The 20,218-nt window shown below is 36.8% G+C and overlaps 2 protein-coding genes across 3 annotated transcripts; both read right to left on the bottom strand.

The window, feature by feature from the left end:
* Window positions 1–212: 212 nt before the first annotated feature.
* LOC116023020 (formin-like protein 5) lies at window positions 213–8,171 on the bottom strand. Its single transcript, XM_031263959.1, has 6 exons — window positions 7,285–8,171; window positions 4,538–5,207; window positions 3,664–4,441; window positions 3,378–3,571; window positions 2,518–2,753; window positions 213–1,762 (listed from the first exon to the last, which is right to left on the bottom strand). The coding sequence occupies exons 1-6, from the start codon at window positions 7,426–7,428 to the stop codon at window positions 533–535; spliced, it is 3,252 nt and encodes a 1,083-aa protein (XP_031119819.1). The 5' UTR covers window positions 7,429–8,171; the 3' UTR covers window positions 213–532.
* A 1,712-nt stretch (window positions 8,172–9,883) lies between these two features.
* On the bottom strand, window positions 9,884–20,218 carry LOC116022453 (pentatricopeptide repeat-containing protein At4g04790, mitochondrial-like). Of its 2 annotated transcripts, none has more exons than XM_031263178.1 (16): window positions 19,812–20,218; window positions 19,522–19,569; window positions 17,506–18,141; window positions 16,993–17,172; window positions 16,689–16,753; window positions 15,826–15,933; window positions 15,598–15,711; window positions 14,739–14,834; window positions 14,542–14,640; window positions 13,852–13,971; window positions 12,932–13,036; window positions 12,640–12,804; window positions 12,417–12,547; window positions 11,282–11,360; window positions 10,958–11,175; window positions 9,884–10,603 (listed from the first exon to the last, which is right to left on the bottom strand). In XM_031263178.1, exons 1-16 carry the CDS (start codon window positions 20,065–20,067, stop codon window positions 10,369–10,371), a joined length of 2,655 nt encoding a protein of 884 aa, XP_031119038.1. In that variant the 5' UTR covers window positions 20,068–20,218; the 3' UTR covers window positions 9,884–10,368. The 2 variants fall into 2 exon arrangements, 1 of the variants encoding a protein (XP_031119038.1); XR_004099200.1 differs by having other exon boundaries at window positions 10,540–10,603; window positions 10,958–11,156.

Here is a 20,218-nt window from a genome sequence, read left to right as displayed (position 1 = left end):
TATATCATTAATCACTTGATCACTGTATTTGATGGTGAAATCTTGAGTACACCCAAAAAAAAAATGTTAAAGTTGGTAAAAAATCACTATACTCGATATTTCTGTACAAAATTTCAGATAAGTATATTAATTATATTTTGCAGGGAATGCTAAAATAGATACCTGAGCTGATGAAAGGCATGTTCCATTGCTGATAAGAAAACAAATTTTCACAGAACATTGCCAAGAAAGAATTGGTGCTAAAACGATGCACACCCTAATAACTCATCCTATTATTACACTTTAACACAACTAAAATCAAAATTTAATAAGAATAACAAGAGTGGTTGGATCCAATGTACAAAGTTACTGCAATCTACCACCAAAAGTGAGTGTAATTTCGGGAAGGCAGGCCTGCAAAGATCAGCGCGCAAGACTTGAATGTTTATATATATGGCTGGCAATAGTTCTTGAAGTGGTTGGTTTCTACAGCTGCAACAAGCCCGGCCTTCAAGCTACACAATTGAGATGTCATTGTAACTAAGAAGAAGCCTCATTCGTCCTCATCAGAACTTGAACTACTATCTACCCGCTTTGGACGAGGAATGGGAATGGGAATGCGCTTGGGAGGGGGCTGGGGGGGTTTTGAAGGTGTACTAACAGGTTGAGTGGACTGGGCGGGTTCTTCTGAAGGTGTACTAACGGATTGAGTGGACTGGACGGGTTCTTCTGAAGGTGTACTAACAGGTTGAGTGGACTGGATGGATTCTTCTGAAGAAGAAGGTGTACTACCAGGTTGAGTGGACTGGGCGGGTTCTTCTGAAGAAGGTGTACTAACAGGTCGAGTGGATGGGGCGGGTTCTGAAGGTGTACTAACAGGTTGAGTGGACGACTGGGCGGGTTCTGAAGGTTTACTAACAGGTTGAGTGGACGACTGGGCGGGTTCTGAAGGTTTACTAAGAGGTTGAGTGGACGACTGGGCGGGTTCTGAAGGTTTACTAACAGGTTGAGTGGACGACTTGGCGGGTTGTTCTGAAGGTGCACCACTGGGATTCTCTTTCTTTGCTGCTTTATTTTTCTTATGTTGAGCTCTTATCTCTGTGCACACCTTCTCTAGCATTAACATAAAATCGCGGACTATAACAAATAAGCGCAAACCTTCATCCTTCCCCGAGTTTCCATGGAAGTAATCGCCTGTGCTCTTCACTAGAGCCATGATTTGCTTTTCTTGTTCAAGCAACCCCATGACTTGACTCTCAGCACTCTGCATAAAACTCTCTAGTGTCTCGCGAAACCCAGTCTCTTCATTTACACTCTTCATATCTGTGTTGAGAAAATTCTTGGTATTTAGTAATCCATGACCAAGCCTAGCAACCGTTCCCGTTAAGTTATCCGAATCTATAAGTGCAGCTCTCTTGACATGTTCAAGCTCAGTCCCCAAATCTGACACAACCTCCAGACCAAGACTTAGAATCTGCTCATCGGATTCCTGGGGCAATTCCAGTGACAGGTCATCAGACTTGATGCTCGATAGGCTCCTCAGTTCCCTTGATGCTCGGGCAGATCGTAAACCTTCCAAGCGGATTATCTCTGAAACAACAAAGTGCAAAAGGGTGGTTTTCCCATCTTTTCCTTTCACATCAGATAGTTTTAGAAGTGTATCCAGTTTGAAAGCTTGTGCACCACCACGGTATGTTCCAGAGTTCATGCGATTGCCAGTTTTTAGAACGGCCTCTAGGAGTTTGAGAAATAGCCTGCTTTTCCGGAGTTTGCCACAGGCAGCCTGGATAAAAGGACAAGCAAGAGTCAAACCTGAAATATTTCCAAGAAACAAGTACAAAACGAATTGAACTACTAGTATTTCAGTTAAGTTGCCATGGCTATCTCTACAAAGTCAAAATTCCTAAAAAGAAAACAAGTCTGATCAGAGAGATTTTTCCGGAAAATAGGAACATCAATTTTACACGTCCACAAGAAAGAAAAGAGTAAATGAATGAAGTCACCAAAACTATACAGGATTGAGAACTCATTTCTTGCCTTTATGACTTTCAAAAGCCCATTCTTTAATTTTAAGTTTCTAGTTAGTAGTAGCTTAAATAACACATTTCAAATTACAGAGATTTTTTAGTGGAAGGCATTTGGGGAAGTAGGGGATATGATTAGGACTATTTTTTATTTTCTGATTTATTTCTACCTATAAGATTATAACATGATTAGAATACTTGAATGTTACCCAAAAAAAAATGGAGTGGAAATTCTAGCTGTCCAACAACCAAGTCCAAAGAGGAATTATGAAGGGGCATAAAGGAGTGAAGGAGAGTCCCAAGTGCTTGATGTATAACAATGTCCAATTAATCACAAAATCATTTCAGGTTAGAATGGTTTTTGTAAAAGAAGAAATCTTTAGAATGCACTTGGTTAGTTTTCCTATGGCCATGGACCAAATTACATTGTTTTTCAAATTAGTTCACCGTATATGTGGTTAACTGTGCTAAAGGTCTCCAGTTATCAAAACAATCATGAAAAATTAATACCTACCTCTAAGGTTAAAAATGACTCTTTAACCATTGCTGCTTCCTCCTGAAGCGTGCACATAAAAAGCAATGTTTCTAGCCTCTTATAGGCAAATGGAATTTCCACTAAGACTTTCAAAAATCTCTCTGCTAATCCAAGTTGTGTAAGTTCACCACTAAAGAGCCTCAGTTTCAACTCCTCCTCAGTAGTTGGTGCCATCCTCAGCAAAGTGTGAATTAGTTCTGCTGGAAGCTCATTTCCTGATTCACTATAAAAGGTTAGCAACAGCTTTAATACTGTGAAGTCAGCAACAAAGAAGAGCAGGAATATCCACTTTCAAGAAACATAAAAAGCAAAACTACTACAACTATTTGACAATCTCACAAATGATCATTCTTGATGCCAGACTGTCACAATCAATATAAAAAATATAGTAGTTGTAGTAGTTGGCCCTGGGAGACTTCATAGGTCAAAGAAGCAATGCTTCTGTATTGTCACAACAAATGGAACTGTGTGGGAAAAGACACATGCGAACAAAATAAAAATCTTCAACAAGCATCACATAAATCTTGATTATTGAAAATTAATGTTTTTGAATTCCAAGAAAATATAAATAAAGTTAACATAATGCAGTCTCGATTTTTTTTGCTAAATATATGACAGACTTAATACTAAACCTTTGGGAACCAAACACACCTTTATTTCATTTTTATTTAAGGGATAGGAAACTATGACCTCAACAACTTTCCAACGCTACCAATAAGAATTACCCCACCTTCAATCCCTCATCTGCACAACTATGCAGGTAATCTCCTGATTTTCTGACTAAACACATATTACCATTCCGGGAGTTTATCTTAAAATCTAAAGGAAAAAGTAATCACCTTCTTTCAGAGCATCACAAACTTCTGTGGTTGTCACATTTAAAGCTTTTAAGAGAATTGATAAGTTCTGTGCCTTCTTTTGATCAATAATTTGAATATACTGAGGTTTTTCCTCTGCTGCCTCTTTCTTTGTTCCAGCCTTGTTTTTATCTGGAGCAGCACCAAATAAAGTCTCGATCATCTCTTCATTAAACCTATGACAAAAGGGATATTGTTCATTGAGTGCATTACTGTATAAAAGACTTCAGCAACTTCACACATAAATTGAAACTATAAAAAGACTCACTGGAATGACCCTCCTCTTATCTGATTCCAAACCATTGTATTATCAGGGTTGGCTAGAACCTTATCCCAGAAGAAAGGCTTCAGTTTAGCTTTATTACTGTCGTCTTCATAACTTGGTCCAAAAGGTGCCATAGGTGGCCTAAATCCTACGAGGCGGCCGCCACCAGGGCCAGGGGGACGTGGTGGCCCTGGCCCTGGTGGAGGCGGCCCTCCGCGACCTGCTCCACCTGGAGGTGGCGGGGGAAGAGGACCAGCCTTGCCACCAGAAGGTATAGGTAGAGGAGGTGGTCCAGGTGCAGCAGGTCCACCAGAGGATGGTCTTAGAGGAGGAGGAGGTGCGGGAGGTCCAGAAGATGCTGCATTAGGAGGAGGAGGTGGTGGTGATGTTGATGTTGTTGTTGTTGTTGGTGTTGTTGTTGCTGCTGGTGCTGTTTCTGATTCTGGTTCTGGTTCTGGTTCTGGTGCTGGTGTTGGTTCTGGTGCTGATGCTGGAGGAGCTGTCTTTCCAGGAGGGGGTGGCAGAACTGTCCTACCAGGGGGAGGCTTCAGGGGAGGCAGTCCAGCTTTGCCTGGGGGAGGCTTCAGGGGAGCAGAATCTTCTATCGGGGTGACACGAGTGGAGCCATTTCCCACTGGGTTCTCCATTCTAGAGCTGCCGAGTGTCTGTGGCTCCATTAACAAATTACAATCCATTTTATCATTGGAGTTGTGAAATGAATGAATACCACTCTTGCTGTCACTTAATGAACTGCCCAAAGAAAACGACTTCTGTGAAGAGGCTGAAACATTGAAGGCAGAGAAAGATCAGTAAAGCAGAAAGCAAGGAAGTTACAAAGCATGAAGTCAGGAAGTGACAAATGAAAAAATGAATTTACCAGCAGAACTTAAGCTCAGGAGAGGCCTCTCATCATTCTGTCCCTTTCCAGATCCGCCCCCACAAATCATATAGCAGCATATGGACAGCAAGGCAACTGCAACCAATACCAACACAGCAGCCGCAGCAACTGGAGCAGAACTTGATTGCTCTGATTGTGCTTTTAAACTATAGGATAAATTTGTTTTAGAATTTTTAACAGTGGCAGTGTCACTGAGTTTTCGTGGATTGAATGGCTGCACTGGAGGATCAGCATGCGGTGAAGATTTAGCAACTTTAGGCATTGATGGTTTTGGACTATGTGATGCAACTATGGGGGATGGAGCAGGTATTTCTCCACAGCTCTGAAATAATTCACGTTGTTTAGGAGCACAAGACCTCACAAATAAGAAGTCCAAGCACTTGCTATACCAAGTTTTTGAAACACTTTCCTCTCCAGAGACAAGAAACATGAGATTTTTCTCCCTTAAACAACCCAGAAGGGTTTGTTTTACAAATGGGTGCAAGATATTTACGATTTTTTGCGTTTCTTCTTTTGTTGATGACCTACCATTAGAAACTCTTTCCCTGTTCCCTTTATACTTATCCACTCGGACAGAAAATTCAGGATCTTCAACTGCTTCCTTAGCATGGATCAACTCTATCCTACAGTTTAACCATATTAACTCAGCCTGCAGCAAGAAACATTCATCAAATATGGATACATCCCATCAGTTCTTCATTACTTAATATTCACTTCAAAATGCATTTTAAGTTTAACCAAAAATCTAACCCTTAACTATCAAATTCCATTTGTTCTTAGTTGCGTTCTCATCAAATCCTGAAATCCTTTTCCAATAATATGCTTATCTAGTTCACAGAATTCAGCTATGTTATAAACAAGAGAAAATTCCACTTTTAGTCATCAACTATTGTGGCATTGCCACATTTAGTCCTATTCTTTTAATTTTGCCACATTACATTCCTGACTTTCATTTGCTTGCCACATTTAGTCCGCCTTCTATAATTTTGTCATTCCATCGTTTAATAAAGAGGGTTAACATATAATTTTATCATTCAAGCCTATAGCCCTAACATGTAATTTCTCTCATTCTCTTGTAAACTTTTTACTTGAATGATGAAATTTCATGTTAGCCATATTTATTAAATGGTGGAATAACAAAATGTTAAAAGGACTAAATGTGGCAAGGAAATGAAATTCAATGATGTAGTTATCGACTATTGTGGCATTGAAGAGAGTATTGGAATAGAAACAGACAAATGGGAAGATATACTTGATCCCCATGATTAGCTTAAGATACTAACTGAAGGAACTCTTCTGGGCCTTTATATCACAGAAGGCACATTCTTTTGATTCACAAAGAAAACAGGAAAACAAAAGAGCTGCTTGATTTGATCCCCAAGCAATCAAGCATTACATTCAGATACCTACTAAATGGAGAAAAAAAACACATTTTGCTTTTGATATTTCTACAGGATCTTCTTAGTTAATCAGGACGGCAAATATTTGAAAAATTATTATTACTCCGTATTATTTTAAATGAAACAGCAAAGTAAGGCATTTGATATTCCCATAGGATACTTGTCATTGATCAGCACATCACATACTTGGGAAATTAAGAGATAGCAACTCCCAACCAACTAATGGAGGCCGATGGTGAAACTTGGAAGTTGGCTTGTAGCACAAGAAACTCTCCCTTACATGTATAAGTGCACTAGCAATTCTTTTGTAATATCTTGGTACTCTAGGATCTCCTTCAAGTTCAACGTTAAAATGATGGTAATCCCTTCAATTATCTAAACTGTGCCATTTCAAATGGTTTTCTACCGCCACTCGGGTACCCACTTAAATCATTGTGTGTTCATGTGGCTTAATCTCCTTCCTAACCCTGAAGAACCCTAAATATGGCAAATTAGGGTATTCCAATAGCCATATTATCAGCAGCAAACAAAAATTTAAGTAAAAAAGTGCAAGAAGCTCTATCAGCACTGAGATGTCAACAACATAGGCAACAAGAAAATAATGTGTCACTTAGTTGAGTAGTTGATGACACCCTCACTTATGGTTGGTATATTGCAGGTACATGAGAGGACCACAATTGATCCCCTGGTAATCAGAACTCAAGAAAATAGAGGCAACCACAATGTATGGTATGTTGCAAATACAAATCAAAATGGAGGTTCTGTGGGGGACTGATACATGCTGAGGAAGTTCCTAAACTAAGAATAATTGTTTGGTAGTTTCTAAATAATTAATCTACCTAAACTAATTCGAAAACTAAGAGTAATAAGTTAAATAACTATTTAGTAATTTCTAAATAATTATTTAGTAGTTTCTTAATATCTAAACTATGTAATGTAATAGTAATAAAATAAGACTTCCTCAGCATGTATCAGGGACCAAGGTTGATCCTCATTTATTTGGTAGCGAAAAAGAAAATAGAGGCCATACAAATCTAGCAGGGACCATATCATCATGAAGTCCTGGTTACTGGGTTTGAATCCCATCAATCCCATCCCCTAATAGAGGTACCAAAGAAACATATTGTCCTGTTTCAACAAGATAAATTGCTAGAACATGGTAATGCAGCTACCTAGGATTGATAATTTGATTATAAATGCAGCTTAATGAGAGCAAGCAGTAATAGCAGAACCAGTAATCACTCCCATCAACATCAAAATGTGGATCTATGATAAACAGAACAAGCTAAAAATAGGCATAACTAGAATATGATGCCCAACTACTACCTGGTCATGATTTATCCCTCCGTATTTTATTAGACTGGCCAATAAATCCTCTTCTGCGCTCTTCCTGTTCTCTAAACTTGTTGCCCCAGTACTGACATACAGAAACACAGAAACAATTAACAGAAGTAATCTCTTGATATGCATTTGGTCTTGAATCAGCAGACCGAAATCCACTCAACACTTGTTGTATCATCCGCAAAATCAACTCCAAAACCTCCAATTTGCACGAGCTGAATCCCAAAACCTATGAAGCATCCCCCTTGCTTGACAGAGCCCAAAACTCAAGTCTTTGCAGCAATAATCACCAAACCGAATTTTATATCTGATGCACACCACTTACAAATGGCCACCAAATTATATACTTCTGCAATTCTTAGTAATCGATACCTAGAATTCATTAAAAAAGAAATAAAATCAAATATTGGAGTATAACCCCACTCCAAATATCACCCTAAAATTTTAAAATGAAACGCCCTTTTTCACAGGAGGAGCCACATTGGGTGATCAAATTCATGAAATGCAGCGCCCAACTTGAAATATGGCATGCGAGAACGAGATTATCTCCAATAAATTGGATCGTTCATAGCCTGTTGAACAATAATAATAATAATAATGTTTTGTAATCCAAATTCCTTCAAATAGGGTTTTTGTGTATGGCCAGATCGAGCAAGAGAACCCTCCGCATGCACGAATTATGCAATCATACGGAACAAGGGAGGGGTTTGGCTGGGCGCCTGAACTGACCAATTCTATGAAGGTGGAAGTACATTTTCTCTTCAGGGGAGGTCCCATATGAAATTTCTGTTCATAATTTGCAGATTTTTGTGCCGCAAATTTATAGGTTTTGGAATTTTGATCAATCCATGAGTGGATAAATTTGAAATTAGGGAATGTTTGTTCATTTCATATTTTCCCCCCTTCTTTCAGAATATTTCCGCTCAGTTTCCCACGGCTACAAGGCCACACGGGTTGGCTTGGCAATTTGGTCCGATTTTTTCAAATCCAATTAGACTGAACCGAGGGTGTGTTTGGTTATTCGTAAAATAACTTTCGAAAAATATTTTTCAAATTTTCGGTGTTTGGAAGCGTCCGGAAAATACGGTCAACGAAACCAAGAAAAATCAGTTTATTTTTTTGAAAAATGACTTGCGGATTTTTTTCTGTAAGTCATTTTCCAGAATCGCCAAAATAGTCGGTTCGCATGTTCTCGGCCAAAATCAAGTCATATCACCCATTTTCGGCGGACTGGTTTCCGGTGGAAACTGGAGCAATTTTGCTCTTGTTTCGGCTGAAAACCAGAGGAGTTTAACCTTTGTTTTTCTTTTTCCTTTTATAATAAATATTACTATTTTATATATTTTAAATCAAATAATAAAAATATATAATTATTACAATTCTACTCATTTTTCAAAAAAAGAACCAAACACACTAAGACAGTTTTTCATAACGCAACCAAACACGAGAAAGGATCTGGAAAATGACTCATTTTTCAAAAAACATTTTCCGAAAGTCATTTTTCTGCTTTCCAAATGGATCCTAAACTAATTCCGTTAGGTAATATATTGAAAAAGCGAACGATAATGAGTTCTTGTATACTGAATGGTTCAGTAAGACACTGAATCTAACCGAACTGAATATCATTTGAATTTTACTTTTAATAATAATAATAATAATAATAATAATAATAGAAGTAAATCTAAATCCCTAATTCTTAACCACAAACAAACACCGCTCGTCTGGCATACATGCCTCGCATGCAAATCTACAATCAAACAAGCCGCACATGCTACCATCACCTAAGTTTATATGCCATTATGCTTGCATATGTATATGAGTTTTTCCCTCATTTAAATTTAGGCGTTCAAGTGTTCAACATAATTAATACATTCAATAAAATTGAAATGAAAAAAGTGTCAAATAAGCTATGAAACATGTACTATTCATGCAATTAGGTCACTGAAAAAAAAACGTGCAATGCAATTAAACCATTTAGTGTTACCAAAAGTGTGCAATTGACATTCTTTACAGGTAGACAACAGATTTCCAATCACCTTATGACATGTTCCTAAAAAAAATAAAATAGCTGTATTTTTAATTTCTTAAAATTCTTTAATATATTAATAAAATAAAAAATAAATTAAATTAAATTAAAAAAAAAAAGAAAAAAAAAAAAGAGAAGCCACCTCCTCCTTCATCATAGGAGGAGGCAAGGCTGCCTCCACTGTAATTATGGATGGAGGCAACAATTTCATCCTCCAGGCTCCATTTATCTTTCTAAAAAAAAAATTTGTGTAGAGTAGGTGGCTACTACGATCTCCTCCTTCGTCAACCTTATTGAGAGGAGAAGCTATGGCTGTACCTTCTTCGTAGATTTGGGCGGAGGAGGAGGCAACCCTTCCTCCTTTCGTCGTCGGCCTAGACAGAGGAGGATGTTGCATCCTCCGTCCATGTTAGATTTATTTTTTAAAAAAAAAAAAAGAGAGAAAGATTGGTTTTACCTGCAAATAACTTGCTATTAATATAATTGCATACTTCTTTGTTCAGTGGTCTAATTGCACAAATAATAAAAGTTCGATGGCCTATTTGACATTTTTTCCAATTGAAATTCAATTTTTGTTGTATATATGTGAAGTGTAACTTTATAACACTCGAAATGAAAATATTACATATGGGGGTGTAACCCCTAATACCGTCACGCCGACTGGACGCACGACACCCGCAAGCGCAACTTAAATTCACATCCCAAAAGTGCATACAATACACTACGAAAATTCATTAATAAATAATGCTACGTACTAGGTTAGCCGCAGATAATCCAGAGATACAGAAGCCAAAGAATCACTCAAATACAACAACAAAGAATAAATATTCCAAAGCCTTCTCACAGCTTCATGACCTGGCCACAAAAAGAGGTGGGCAATGAAATAAACCTAATTCAATAGCATGACCCTGTTTTTAGTTTAGTGTGTAACTCTTGACTCAGTATATGAGCATTGCTCAACCACCGCTGTTATCCTGGTTGGGCGTGACAATCCGCTTTAGCATTTTTCTTTTTAAGTATAAATCACTTGGGCTTCAATCTCACTACTTGTTATCAACTTCCAGATTGCTCAATATGTTAATTGTTTCCAGCCTCAAATCCGCTTTTGCATTTTTCTTCTTTTTCTTATTTTTCTTCCCTCCAACTGGAGCACCATTTCTGTATGCTGCTTGGCTTGCATAAATGACAGCACAAACATGTGGATCTTCTTTTGAGATTTTACTCAACATATTTCTCGCAGATTTTTGTGACCCCAATGCCAAAAGAGCTTGGTACATCCTGCATGGACATTGAGTTAGTTGTAAATAACACTTTGAATTGTATCTGCAAATCCATATCGATCCCACTCAGTGTCTGTATGAAAGTTCGTATTATATCCATATAACATAATGCATGTATGTGGGTTAGTTTCTTGAGAGCAATTCATGATTTCATGTTCCATGAGAATATGCAAACAAATTATGAGCAAAACAGAAAATGAATTAATTTCCACCTTTTCAGAGAAACTAATTATAGATTATGATGATGTAGGGTTAATGACATTCATTAATTTGACCTTTAGCAAATTTGAATCCACCAAAGGATTATTAACCAAGAAAATGAAAATAAAGATGACATAACTGTGCAAATTACCTCAAATAACTTAGAGAGTTGTGAGGAAGACCAGCTTCTATATACTCCTTCCAGATTTTGAAACAAGTCGGTAAATCTTTGGCACTTGTGCAAGCGCTTAGGAGGAAATCCAGACATTTTCGAGATGGGCGAAGACCAATATCTTTCTTAATAGCTTGAAGCAAATTCCAGCCAAAATGCATGGTTCTTGGTTCTTTCTCTGCAATGCGACAGAAAACCTACTCCATGATGACCAGGATATATATTAGCACTTTGTATACCATCAATCCATTGAAAACATATATTGACAATCAATTTATGTTTCTCAGAAATAAAGAGCAGAACCTCATCAAAAAGAACCTCCCTAGCCACCTCATCATCATTGAACATATCCTTAAGTTTCTTGAGCAATTCTATGACAGATCTGGGAACATCAAAGACACATATATAAGCATGCTCACCCCCAATATAACTTCTTAAAGAGCTGAGATGTTTTACACTTGATAACCTAGACTTTGATTTATGGTAACAAGTTACAAGTTCTAGTCACTTCTCTGGCTAAATCAAAATCGTCCGTCTCACCATGCTTTTAATGGGGGCATTTCAATCTTTCCACTAATTCATTCACTGCCGAGCACCTTGCTCCAAACCACCACATCTACAGCAACTCCAAACAACACCCCTTTCTACAAAAACAATGTCTCTAGTACTCCTATATTGTTAAATGAAATCAACAAAAGATGCATGCCGATAGCAAGCAATAGTGGCAATATAGACTCATTAGACTGGTTTGACACACTTTCTGATGGGTCATCAATCTGGAGCAATTAGCAAACAGTTCTGTAGCATTTATTCCTTCATTAATCTGAATCTCACCCCATACCTATTGGCTGTACAACCTTATCTTCTCATCTTTAGATTATTGGAACAATTACATAATTGCTTGTTGGTTATACCCCATCTGGGATCAGTTTGCTGCTTCCAACAAACTTAAAGGAACTAGCTGCATATCTTGATTATCTTAATTCAATTGGGTACTTTCGCAGATTTTAGATAGAAAGTACTCATAATTTTTATAGACTCCATAGTTACTGCTGAGGCAAAGGCATTTGGTGATGCATTGACTACATGTCCTATAAGATACACGTGAGATGCAAATGCTATTGTCCTTACCAGAGAAGTGACAGGAATTTGCTTAACTGTTTATAAGTGTAAAATGACCTAGAGAATAGGTTGTCAGATGAAATTTAGCCTTTTTAAAATGTTTAGAATGGAAGGGTCAAGACTCTGCATCATGCAGATCTGAGGAAGGAATTAACCCTATTTTGAAGATCTTGTTTCAAGAACTTGAACCAAAGTCCAGTAATACTGGATGAGCACCACTAAATAGAGCTCAACCTCTAGAAACATAGGTAAGTTTCTAAAGTTCAAAATCTGTCAATCAAAATAAATAGTTTTTAGAAAGTGTAAAAAATGGAACCTTAAGTCTTCATGTCGAATACAATATGATATAACTTTAAAACAGGCTCCAATCCAGTGATTCCGCTCATCTAATTCATCAAGCAGTTGAAGTAGTCTATTAAATTCCCCTTCAGACTGTAGATGATGATCCTGGAGAGTTCCTAAGAGTGGTTAGTCTTAAAGGCCCAAAGACATAAGAACGACCTTTAGAAGAAGGAAATGATGCAACATAACAGACTTACAATAAGACAAGAAACTGCTCTGGGATCCAGATTGCATTTAGCTTGTTTAATTTTTTCGTACACTTCAAGGGCATCCGATACTTGACCGTGTGCCGCAAGAGCTGAAACAAGCATACTTTTGACTTCATTTAAGTTCTTTACTGGTATCCCTTTGTCCAAGATTACCTGCACTCAATAGATTAGTGTTATTGATTAGTTTATATCTGAGAAAAGATGCTGAAAGAGTAACACTGAGAAAATCCTTGTACTTTAGAAATACGAAATTGAAGCGTCAGAAATACATGTTGATTACCTGCTTAGCCTTTTCAAACTGTCCACAGGATGCATATGCATTTATAAGGGCCATATAAACATGCTTTGTGACTTGAACCCCAGAAAGTGTCAACTCATCATAAAACTACAAAAAGGATCACCAAACTGAAAACTGTTACATCGCTTTCCACATCATGTTTTAACATAGTCACAAGAAGCACTTACATGCACAGAAGTAACTAGAAATTAAAAGAAAAAACTTACTACTACACTCAAACAGGTCCCTATAAAAAGTAATCGAAAGTTAGAAACAGATAATTTTGAGAAAATCAAATTAATCAATGGGAAAAATCATAATAGACACTCTTAATGGCAGATAAATTTATTGACTTAGCAAATTCTTTAACAATTGGTTAAAGTAATTCAAAGAGGCTTGCATTACAAGAGTACAAGGCTTTAGTAGAAAACTCTTAACTTCATTTGCAGGGTTGTTATGTCCTATCTTGTATTAAATGGCAACAATCAAACTTCCATGTCTGACTTTCATTCTACAGCAAAATATACTCACTCAAATCTCAATGCAAGGAAATAATAAACTACATATGAAATACTCCCGCACCAAGTGAGCACATACAGCTTACAATCAATGTCTTTTAAAATATTAAAAATAAAAAGAAAGTAAATAATTCCCTCAATATGGAAAAGGTGCATCAACAAGTAACCATCACTAAACCAAGTCTAAATTCAGGGATCAGAGAGATCATTTCTTGAATTGAGATGTTTTAAAAAATTATTTCAAGATCAAGTACTACATGAACTGTACGAGTTGTAGTTGGCATCTCCCAATACTCAGCAGATAAGATACCAAATATGCAAAATCTTTAAACCCAATTTGATTTAACCCCACCACTCCACCAGTAACTAAGTCGAGATTTTTAACAGAGAATGGAACTTTGAGACCTTAATGATATCATCTTCACAATTGCAGTTTCTTATAAGATAGCTAAAAGTTTGCGAGTCAGGTTTCACTTCTGCATCTTCCATTTGTTTGAGAACCATCAATCCACCGCGTACGTTTTTCTGCAGATAATTGAGAAGTTTTAGTCAAGCACTAAATGCATAATAGCATAAATGATCAAAACTCAGCCATGATATAGCAGTAGCTTATCTATATCTACTGACATACTCATATAGTTTCACTGAACTCAAAACTTTCGGTGAGCTAAAATAAAATACATCACATTAAGCAACCATATAGATATAGAACCACATATGTATATATTTACACTGAATTGCATCTCTTCCTTTCGAGGGTTTTGGTCTATTTCCCCCCTCTTGTCTATCTTTGTGTTTCTTTAAAAAAAGTGCATTCTCTTCTTATAGCATATGAGTCAATGCATTCATTTTAATTAATGCAGTGACACCCCAAGCCACCTTGACTAGAATGGCAAATTTATAGGGTCTAGACATAACACCCAAAATGCTTAACTCTGAGTTTCAAATGAATACTATGTGCCCTTCCTAGCTAGTGATCTTTCACCATCTCACCCACTTATGATGTCACATATGATGCTATCAAAGAATTTCTATTTCAAAAATCAGAAGAATTCAATTTATATAAAGATGAAGGAATGAAGCCAACAAAGCCACCTCACGGAAATAGCCAACCATTATGGCATTGTACATGCTTGCCGTAAGCATCAAATTGAATTTCTGCAAATCACTGATTAAGTTATATGCACCCTCAAACTGCATGGAAGAAACATGAAACATACTTGTTAATGCTTCCAAGTTAGGACTCAGAATAAAGCAACCACGAGCTATTGAAGTGTCAAGTCGAGACTCACGTCTTTCATTTTTACACTCAAGTTTATCATCATCCTGAAGCTCTCACTGTTTGGCTTCAGATTATAGCAACTTATTATTGAATGCATCCGACGAACCTTTTGATACACAGAAAAATAGAAAGTTATCTAATGCAAAATTTAACGCATAAACAAAACTTACAAAGTATAAATAGCATATTATCATCTTGGTCCACTACATACAGTAATTAATGACACAAACTATAGACGAATTACAAACACAATGACATTTTATAGTCAAAGAAAATAAAAGTACAAGAAGACTGGTAAACATTTTCCTCTAGAAAGTATATTATCGATGAAAGTTAGTTATAGTAAAGAAATACATATAAAATTTGAATAGACTGTTTAATAAAAGAGAGAATAATAGCAATTAGAGCTTCAAGTAACTTTAAAAGTTCACACTTCAAGGAGACTCAGTAGAAACTCCCTCACATTAGCAATCATCTGGTAGTTGATTTAATGATTTAGCAAATAATATGACAAGGAAAACATGCTCCTGGTGAAAAAGAACGAAGGCATTACTATTCAATTTTTTTCTCACGGATAAATGCTTCTCAATATTTTCATATTCTGCCTTATTGTCTTAATGAATATTACTGTGGTGCATGAATGCATCCACATGTACCTACATGGAAAATTGGGGAGCATGTTCCCATGACAGCACCATTCATTTGGTGATCCACATAACACACCCTTATCAGAAGCACATACAGGAACACTTTGCAGTTAGCACAACAAAATTAATTGCAGTCATCTACCGAACTCTTCCAACAAAATTTGCTGTACAAGGTTATTAAGGATCATAATTAGAACATAATAATAGAAAAATGCAGCATACCAAATTGTACTCGCAGCTTTCTTCACATGCACCTAATATCAAATTAAATGCATCTATTGATAAAGCCAAACCCTGTTCATACATCTGGTCTACAACGTCAAGCGCAATGTGTACCTACATTGCAAAACATAAAGAAACCTAATGTCAGAGTAGCTTGCAAATCCACCACTTAAGAGAACTGCAGGTATTTTGCATCAAGAAAACTTCTAAAGAAGTATGAGATATTACCTTAAGTAATTCACAGGAGAACTTAATGAGTTTCTCACATTGTGCAGATGAGGGCGTCACATCCATCTCAGCATGCAAATTTTTGAATTTAAGAACAATGTCTTCAACCTTTCAAATCCACAACAGAGTCAATCAGAGGACACAATCAGGAGTGAAGCATAAAGTCCTCCACTTGGAAACCTAAAACCTTGAAGAAAATATGTATCAAATAAACTAGAGAAAATATGATTAGATGCAAAGTTAAGGGCCTTAACAATCTAAAGTCCAACAGATAGTTATAACATATAGTTCAGATTCGGGAGATTTAAAGAAAAGGAACAATACAAGTTTTTGAAACTTATGATTAGGGAAAGAATCCATATAGTCAACCCCAATTAGTTTGGATTAAGGTTCAGGCAGTTTAAGTTGAGTTGTGATAGTGAAAACCGCTATTCTAGAGAAAAGACTTGACAGATGGAGGGGGTGGGTAATAATCAACAAACACAATTTCTTTATCTACATTTATGCAATCAGATTAAATTTCTCATGAAGGCATAATCTCATGAAGCAGAAGGCTTTTCTAAGATATTACAAGAACCACTCATGAGAAGGTTCATCAGAGATAGATTTGGCATGCTCAGACACTTCAAGTAATTCTATAACTCACTGTATATTGATAGGTTGGAGCTGTACAGTATTTATAGGTATAACAAATGAAAGACAGCCACACACTAAAAACCTCTAACAACTCCTTAAGACTCTAACAACACCCAATTTATTCTAACAATTCTTTACATATATACAGAGGTATTTGCAAAGTATAAGGGTCACAAAAATTGTAGGATCCAGGAAGTTAAGTTTAGTATTCAAGATAAGTTCCTCACTGCTAAATTTGGCACACTTGTGGTGTATTCAAAGATGAAACTCGAGATTTTTTCTGCTTCAACATCTGCATCAGGGAGATGTGTCATAGATTTGAGATTCACAATATACAAAGTAAAGTAAAACAACTATCTGTTCATTCTAAGACGTATACCAATTTAACCATATACTGACACAAGTAATGCCCAGTAAGCTGTTTTCACCAGATACATAAACTGTTATGTCAATTCATATATAAGAAGCCTAATAACAATAGCAAGAATAGGTAATATCCCCAAATAATAATGAAGTTGATTTTTATCTTACCACTGGTTTTCAAATCCAGAAAGCACTTCTCTGCAATGTTCTCCAACATTAACTTCCCCAAGGATTTGAAGATGCATGTTAAACTTTTCATGGAAGTAACTTTTGTTATGTCAAGAGTATTCAAAAGCTGCAAAAACTGCTCTTTACAGTCACCACTGGACATTGCTAACAAATATTTTTCTGCAACATTTATGAACGTATTAGGTCTGATATGACCTTAAATTTACATTTTAAAAAATTAATGGGGCAATTTGCAGATAATCTGAGGGATGGATTTAGATCGATTAATTAATAACGAGAAATCTTTAACAATGTCTTTTGTAAATTGTAAAAATGAAAATCAAGACTAGCCCACATGCAAAGCCCAATGAAAAAGAGAGAACCCTCAAACCACTGACCACTGAGCCAGGTAACTATAAAATGGCATGCTTACTATTCACAGGAACCATAAAAAACTTTTATGCATAACACATAAAAGATAAAAAAAGCATTAGAACCTTGAGAGTTACAAACCTAGAAAGGTGTCTTTGTCTTTGCCATCATAGAGTGCAAGATTATAACAGAGTTCTTCTACTTTATCAATATTTTTGGTCTTTATACACAGCAACATCTCATAGTAAGCTAAATTTGGAAGCGAATCAGCATTTCCATCTCTTATGAGTTCACAGTAAAAGTGAAACTCTGGAATCATGCCACAATCAATTAAATACATAAGAACTTGACCATAAAAGTCTTCCTGTAATTGGAAACCTTGCTCCTTCATTGATTTCAGAAATTTATATGCAACAGAAAGTTGCTTTAATGACTCTTCTTCATTGTCCATCATCCTTGCCTTTTCTATACAACTCCTTATCAATGCATTATATTCTACCAGGCCAGTTTCCCGTCGAAGTTTACCGAATACCTGAACTGTAGCATCTATACCCAGTTGGTTAAAGCATAATTCAACTAAGCGGTCTAGACGAGTCTTTTGGCAGATCTTTAAAACCCACTTTTGTTTCCTTTCTCGCAAAACTTCCTTCCGGCGCAAAGATACATCACTACTTGGAATGTTTGAGATACATGGTACACCCAAAACATTTTCTAAAGTCTTATCACTGCTAATGACTTGTGATTTTGGTGGATTGACCACTTTTGAATCTACACCACCTGCAGTCAACAGAGATGCATATGCAAGACATCATGTAAAATTGTAAATAGAAAGAATGCTGCGCAACAACCGAAATGAAATTCCTAGAAAAAGAAAAGGGTGGGTGAAGCAACTCTCCAATAAGGTACATCAAATAGATTTATAATCGATATTGATGTATAGGCACACAAAGACAAGCCATTCAACAACACATTCCAGACAACTATCTGAATAAAATGCATCAATGTAATTTATCCAAAAACAAACAAAAAACAAAACAAAGAACTGCATCTACGAAGGCATCAGAATTCTGCATTTCTAGAAGGGAAGAATTTGTAGTAAGGCTAGTCAAGTATGCACATACAAACAGGAACAGAAGAACCAAATATGGTGGATTTGCACTCTCCAATGGCCAGCAGACCCACCAAGACAGAATGCTCAAAGGAAAAATCTGTGCCTCAGCTACTATGGAGTTCTGCTTAGACTATAGAGTAACCAGTAAGCATGTGTTGGATTACCTCTCCCACTGCATTCATTTCTCTTCCTATTATGGGGTTGCTTACCATTTTGTTACTCACTAATGATTGTTATAATGGAGTTTTGAAGCAATAAAGAGTAGTCTGCATGCTATCCTTCTGCCTACTTTGAGGACACTCCATCATATCTCTCATTCTCTCCATTCAAGTTTGCTTATCTATTTCTGTTTCTGTGATGTTTTAATATTCTTATCATAAGACTACACCTATGCAAAACTTGGATACCGCATTCATTGTAAAAAACAGCACTTAAAACCTTCCCTCATCATAAGTTTTTAACATTCACAGCATACAGAGCCAAAAATAAGGTAGAGTCAGGTTCTTGAATAACTAGGTACAATAACTATTTCTCTAGATTGTAAAATAGGGTCAGAATTTGTTTAATTTACTTTTATTTCAATTAAAATATTTAATGCATTATTAGGTATGGGCTTTATTTACAAATTTAAATTTCCATCAAATTGTTGTTACCCCTCCTTTAGCCCTTAAAGGAATCCACTTAAATTCCTCTATAGCTTTATAAATAAATTCTTTCCCTTTGAGTAGGTGATTTTAGATTAGGGCACTCACCATTAGTTTTCATTAGTTTGTGAATATTGTATTTCACAAACTTCAAAATTTACAGGTTGAAGAATAGCCAACCCCAATTGACGGGAAGAAGCTCCAGGTTTTTAAACTAACAAATTTAACACCAATTGACAGTTAGAACTCGCAACCAAACTTTGATCATCATATTGGGGACCTCATGCAATCAACTAGCTAAGGGAAAAAAGCACATAAATTTTATTAAAACAAACAGCTTACATTAATTAGTCTAGAATTGTATGGAACGCATCTCAAAAACAAAAATCACAGAATACATACCACACAATATGGAAGATATTTCCTGCGACAGCAGCCCTTCCTGATGTTCTGTTATGAACAAAGGAAACAAATAAGCTATCTCAGAATATTGTACTTCCACTCTCCTTACATTAGAAACTAACCAAACGAAAGACTGACACCAAAAAACATAAATACAACTATATCCATACATCAGCCAAAAACAACAAAAAATTAGAGGTTTGTCAAACAATCACGCCATACATCAACTTCGTTATAATTTCCAGTAACCATAACGAACTGAAAGATGTGTGAACCGTTATAGTGATCACCATGATAGTCGTCCCAGCAGCCATCAAAGGCGCCACTCAGTGGCTTGGACGAGGAGTTGAAGGAGCGAGAATGAGTGTTTGAAGAGTGAACGAAGCGGTTCTGAGTGGATTCAGAAGCGGTGGAGGCAGAAGACCTGACGGATGAGACGTATTTTTTTGCGGCGATATCTCCGGAAGCGGTAGGGGCGGTGGATTTGGCGAGTGCGGCGGCGGAACGGAGCAGTGAGGCGAGGTTTTTCGCCTTGGAGACGGGCATTAGCAAGAACAAGATCGAGATGAATAGTACGAGCTGAGATTGATTCCAAGCAGATTGTAATTTGGAAGAGAATTGCGGCGAGAGAGATCGGAACAAGCGGCCAAGGCGATGCTCTCTTCTTCACATTTTGCGACTACTTTGAGTAATGCCA

The sequence above is a fragment of the Ipomoea triloba genome, chromosome 6 (genome assembly GCF_003576645.1).
Source record: "Ipomoea triloba cultivar NCNSP0323 chromosome 6, ASM357664v1".
NCBI classification, from domain to species: Eukaryota; Viridiplantae; Streptophyta; class Magnoliopsida; order Solanales; family Convolvulaceae; genus Ipomoea; species Ipomoea triloba.
The sequence above is the reverse complement of the archived record's forward strand: the minus strand, read 5'-3'. Positions and strand labels throughout refer to the sequence as shown.

Bases quoted from the DNA above. Each gene is read 5' to 3' on its own strand.
- LOC116023020 (XM_031263959.1), bottom strand. From the start codon at position 7,428: ATGCATATCAAGAGATTACTTCTGTTAATTGTTTCTGTGTTTCTGTAT. The intron at 4,442-4,537 runs GTAAATTCATTT...TCAATGTTTCAG, and splicing joins CCTGAGCTTAAGTTCTGCTG to CCTCTTCACAGAAGTCGTTT. The intron at 1,763-2,517 runs GTAGGTATTAAT...CCTTTTATCCAG, and splicing joins AGTCATTTTTAACCTTAGAG to GCTGCCTGTGGCAAACTCCG.
- LOC116022453 (XM_031263178.1), bottom strand. From the start codon at position 20,067: ATGCCCGTCTCCAAGGCGAAAAACCTCGCCTCACTGCTCCGTTCCGCC. The intron at 15,934-16,688 runs GTGAGGAACTTA...TGGATTTGAAAG, and splicing joins CAAGTGTGCCAAATTTAGCA to GTTGAAGACATTGTTCTTAA. The intron at 12,805-12,931 runs GTAATCAACATG...TATTGAGTGCAG, and splicing joins AGTTTGAAAAGGCTAAGCAG to GTAATCTTGGACAAAGGGAT.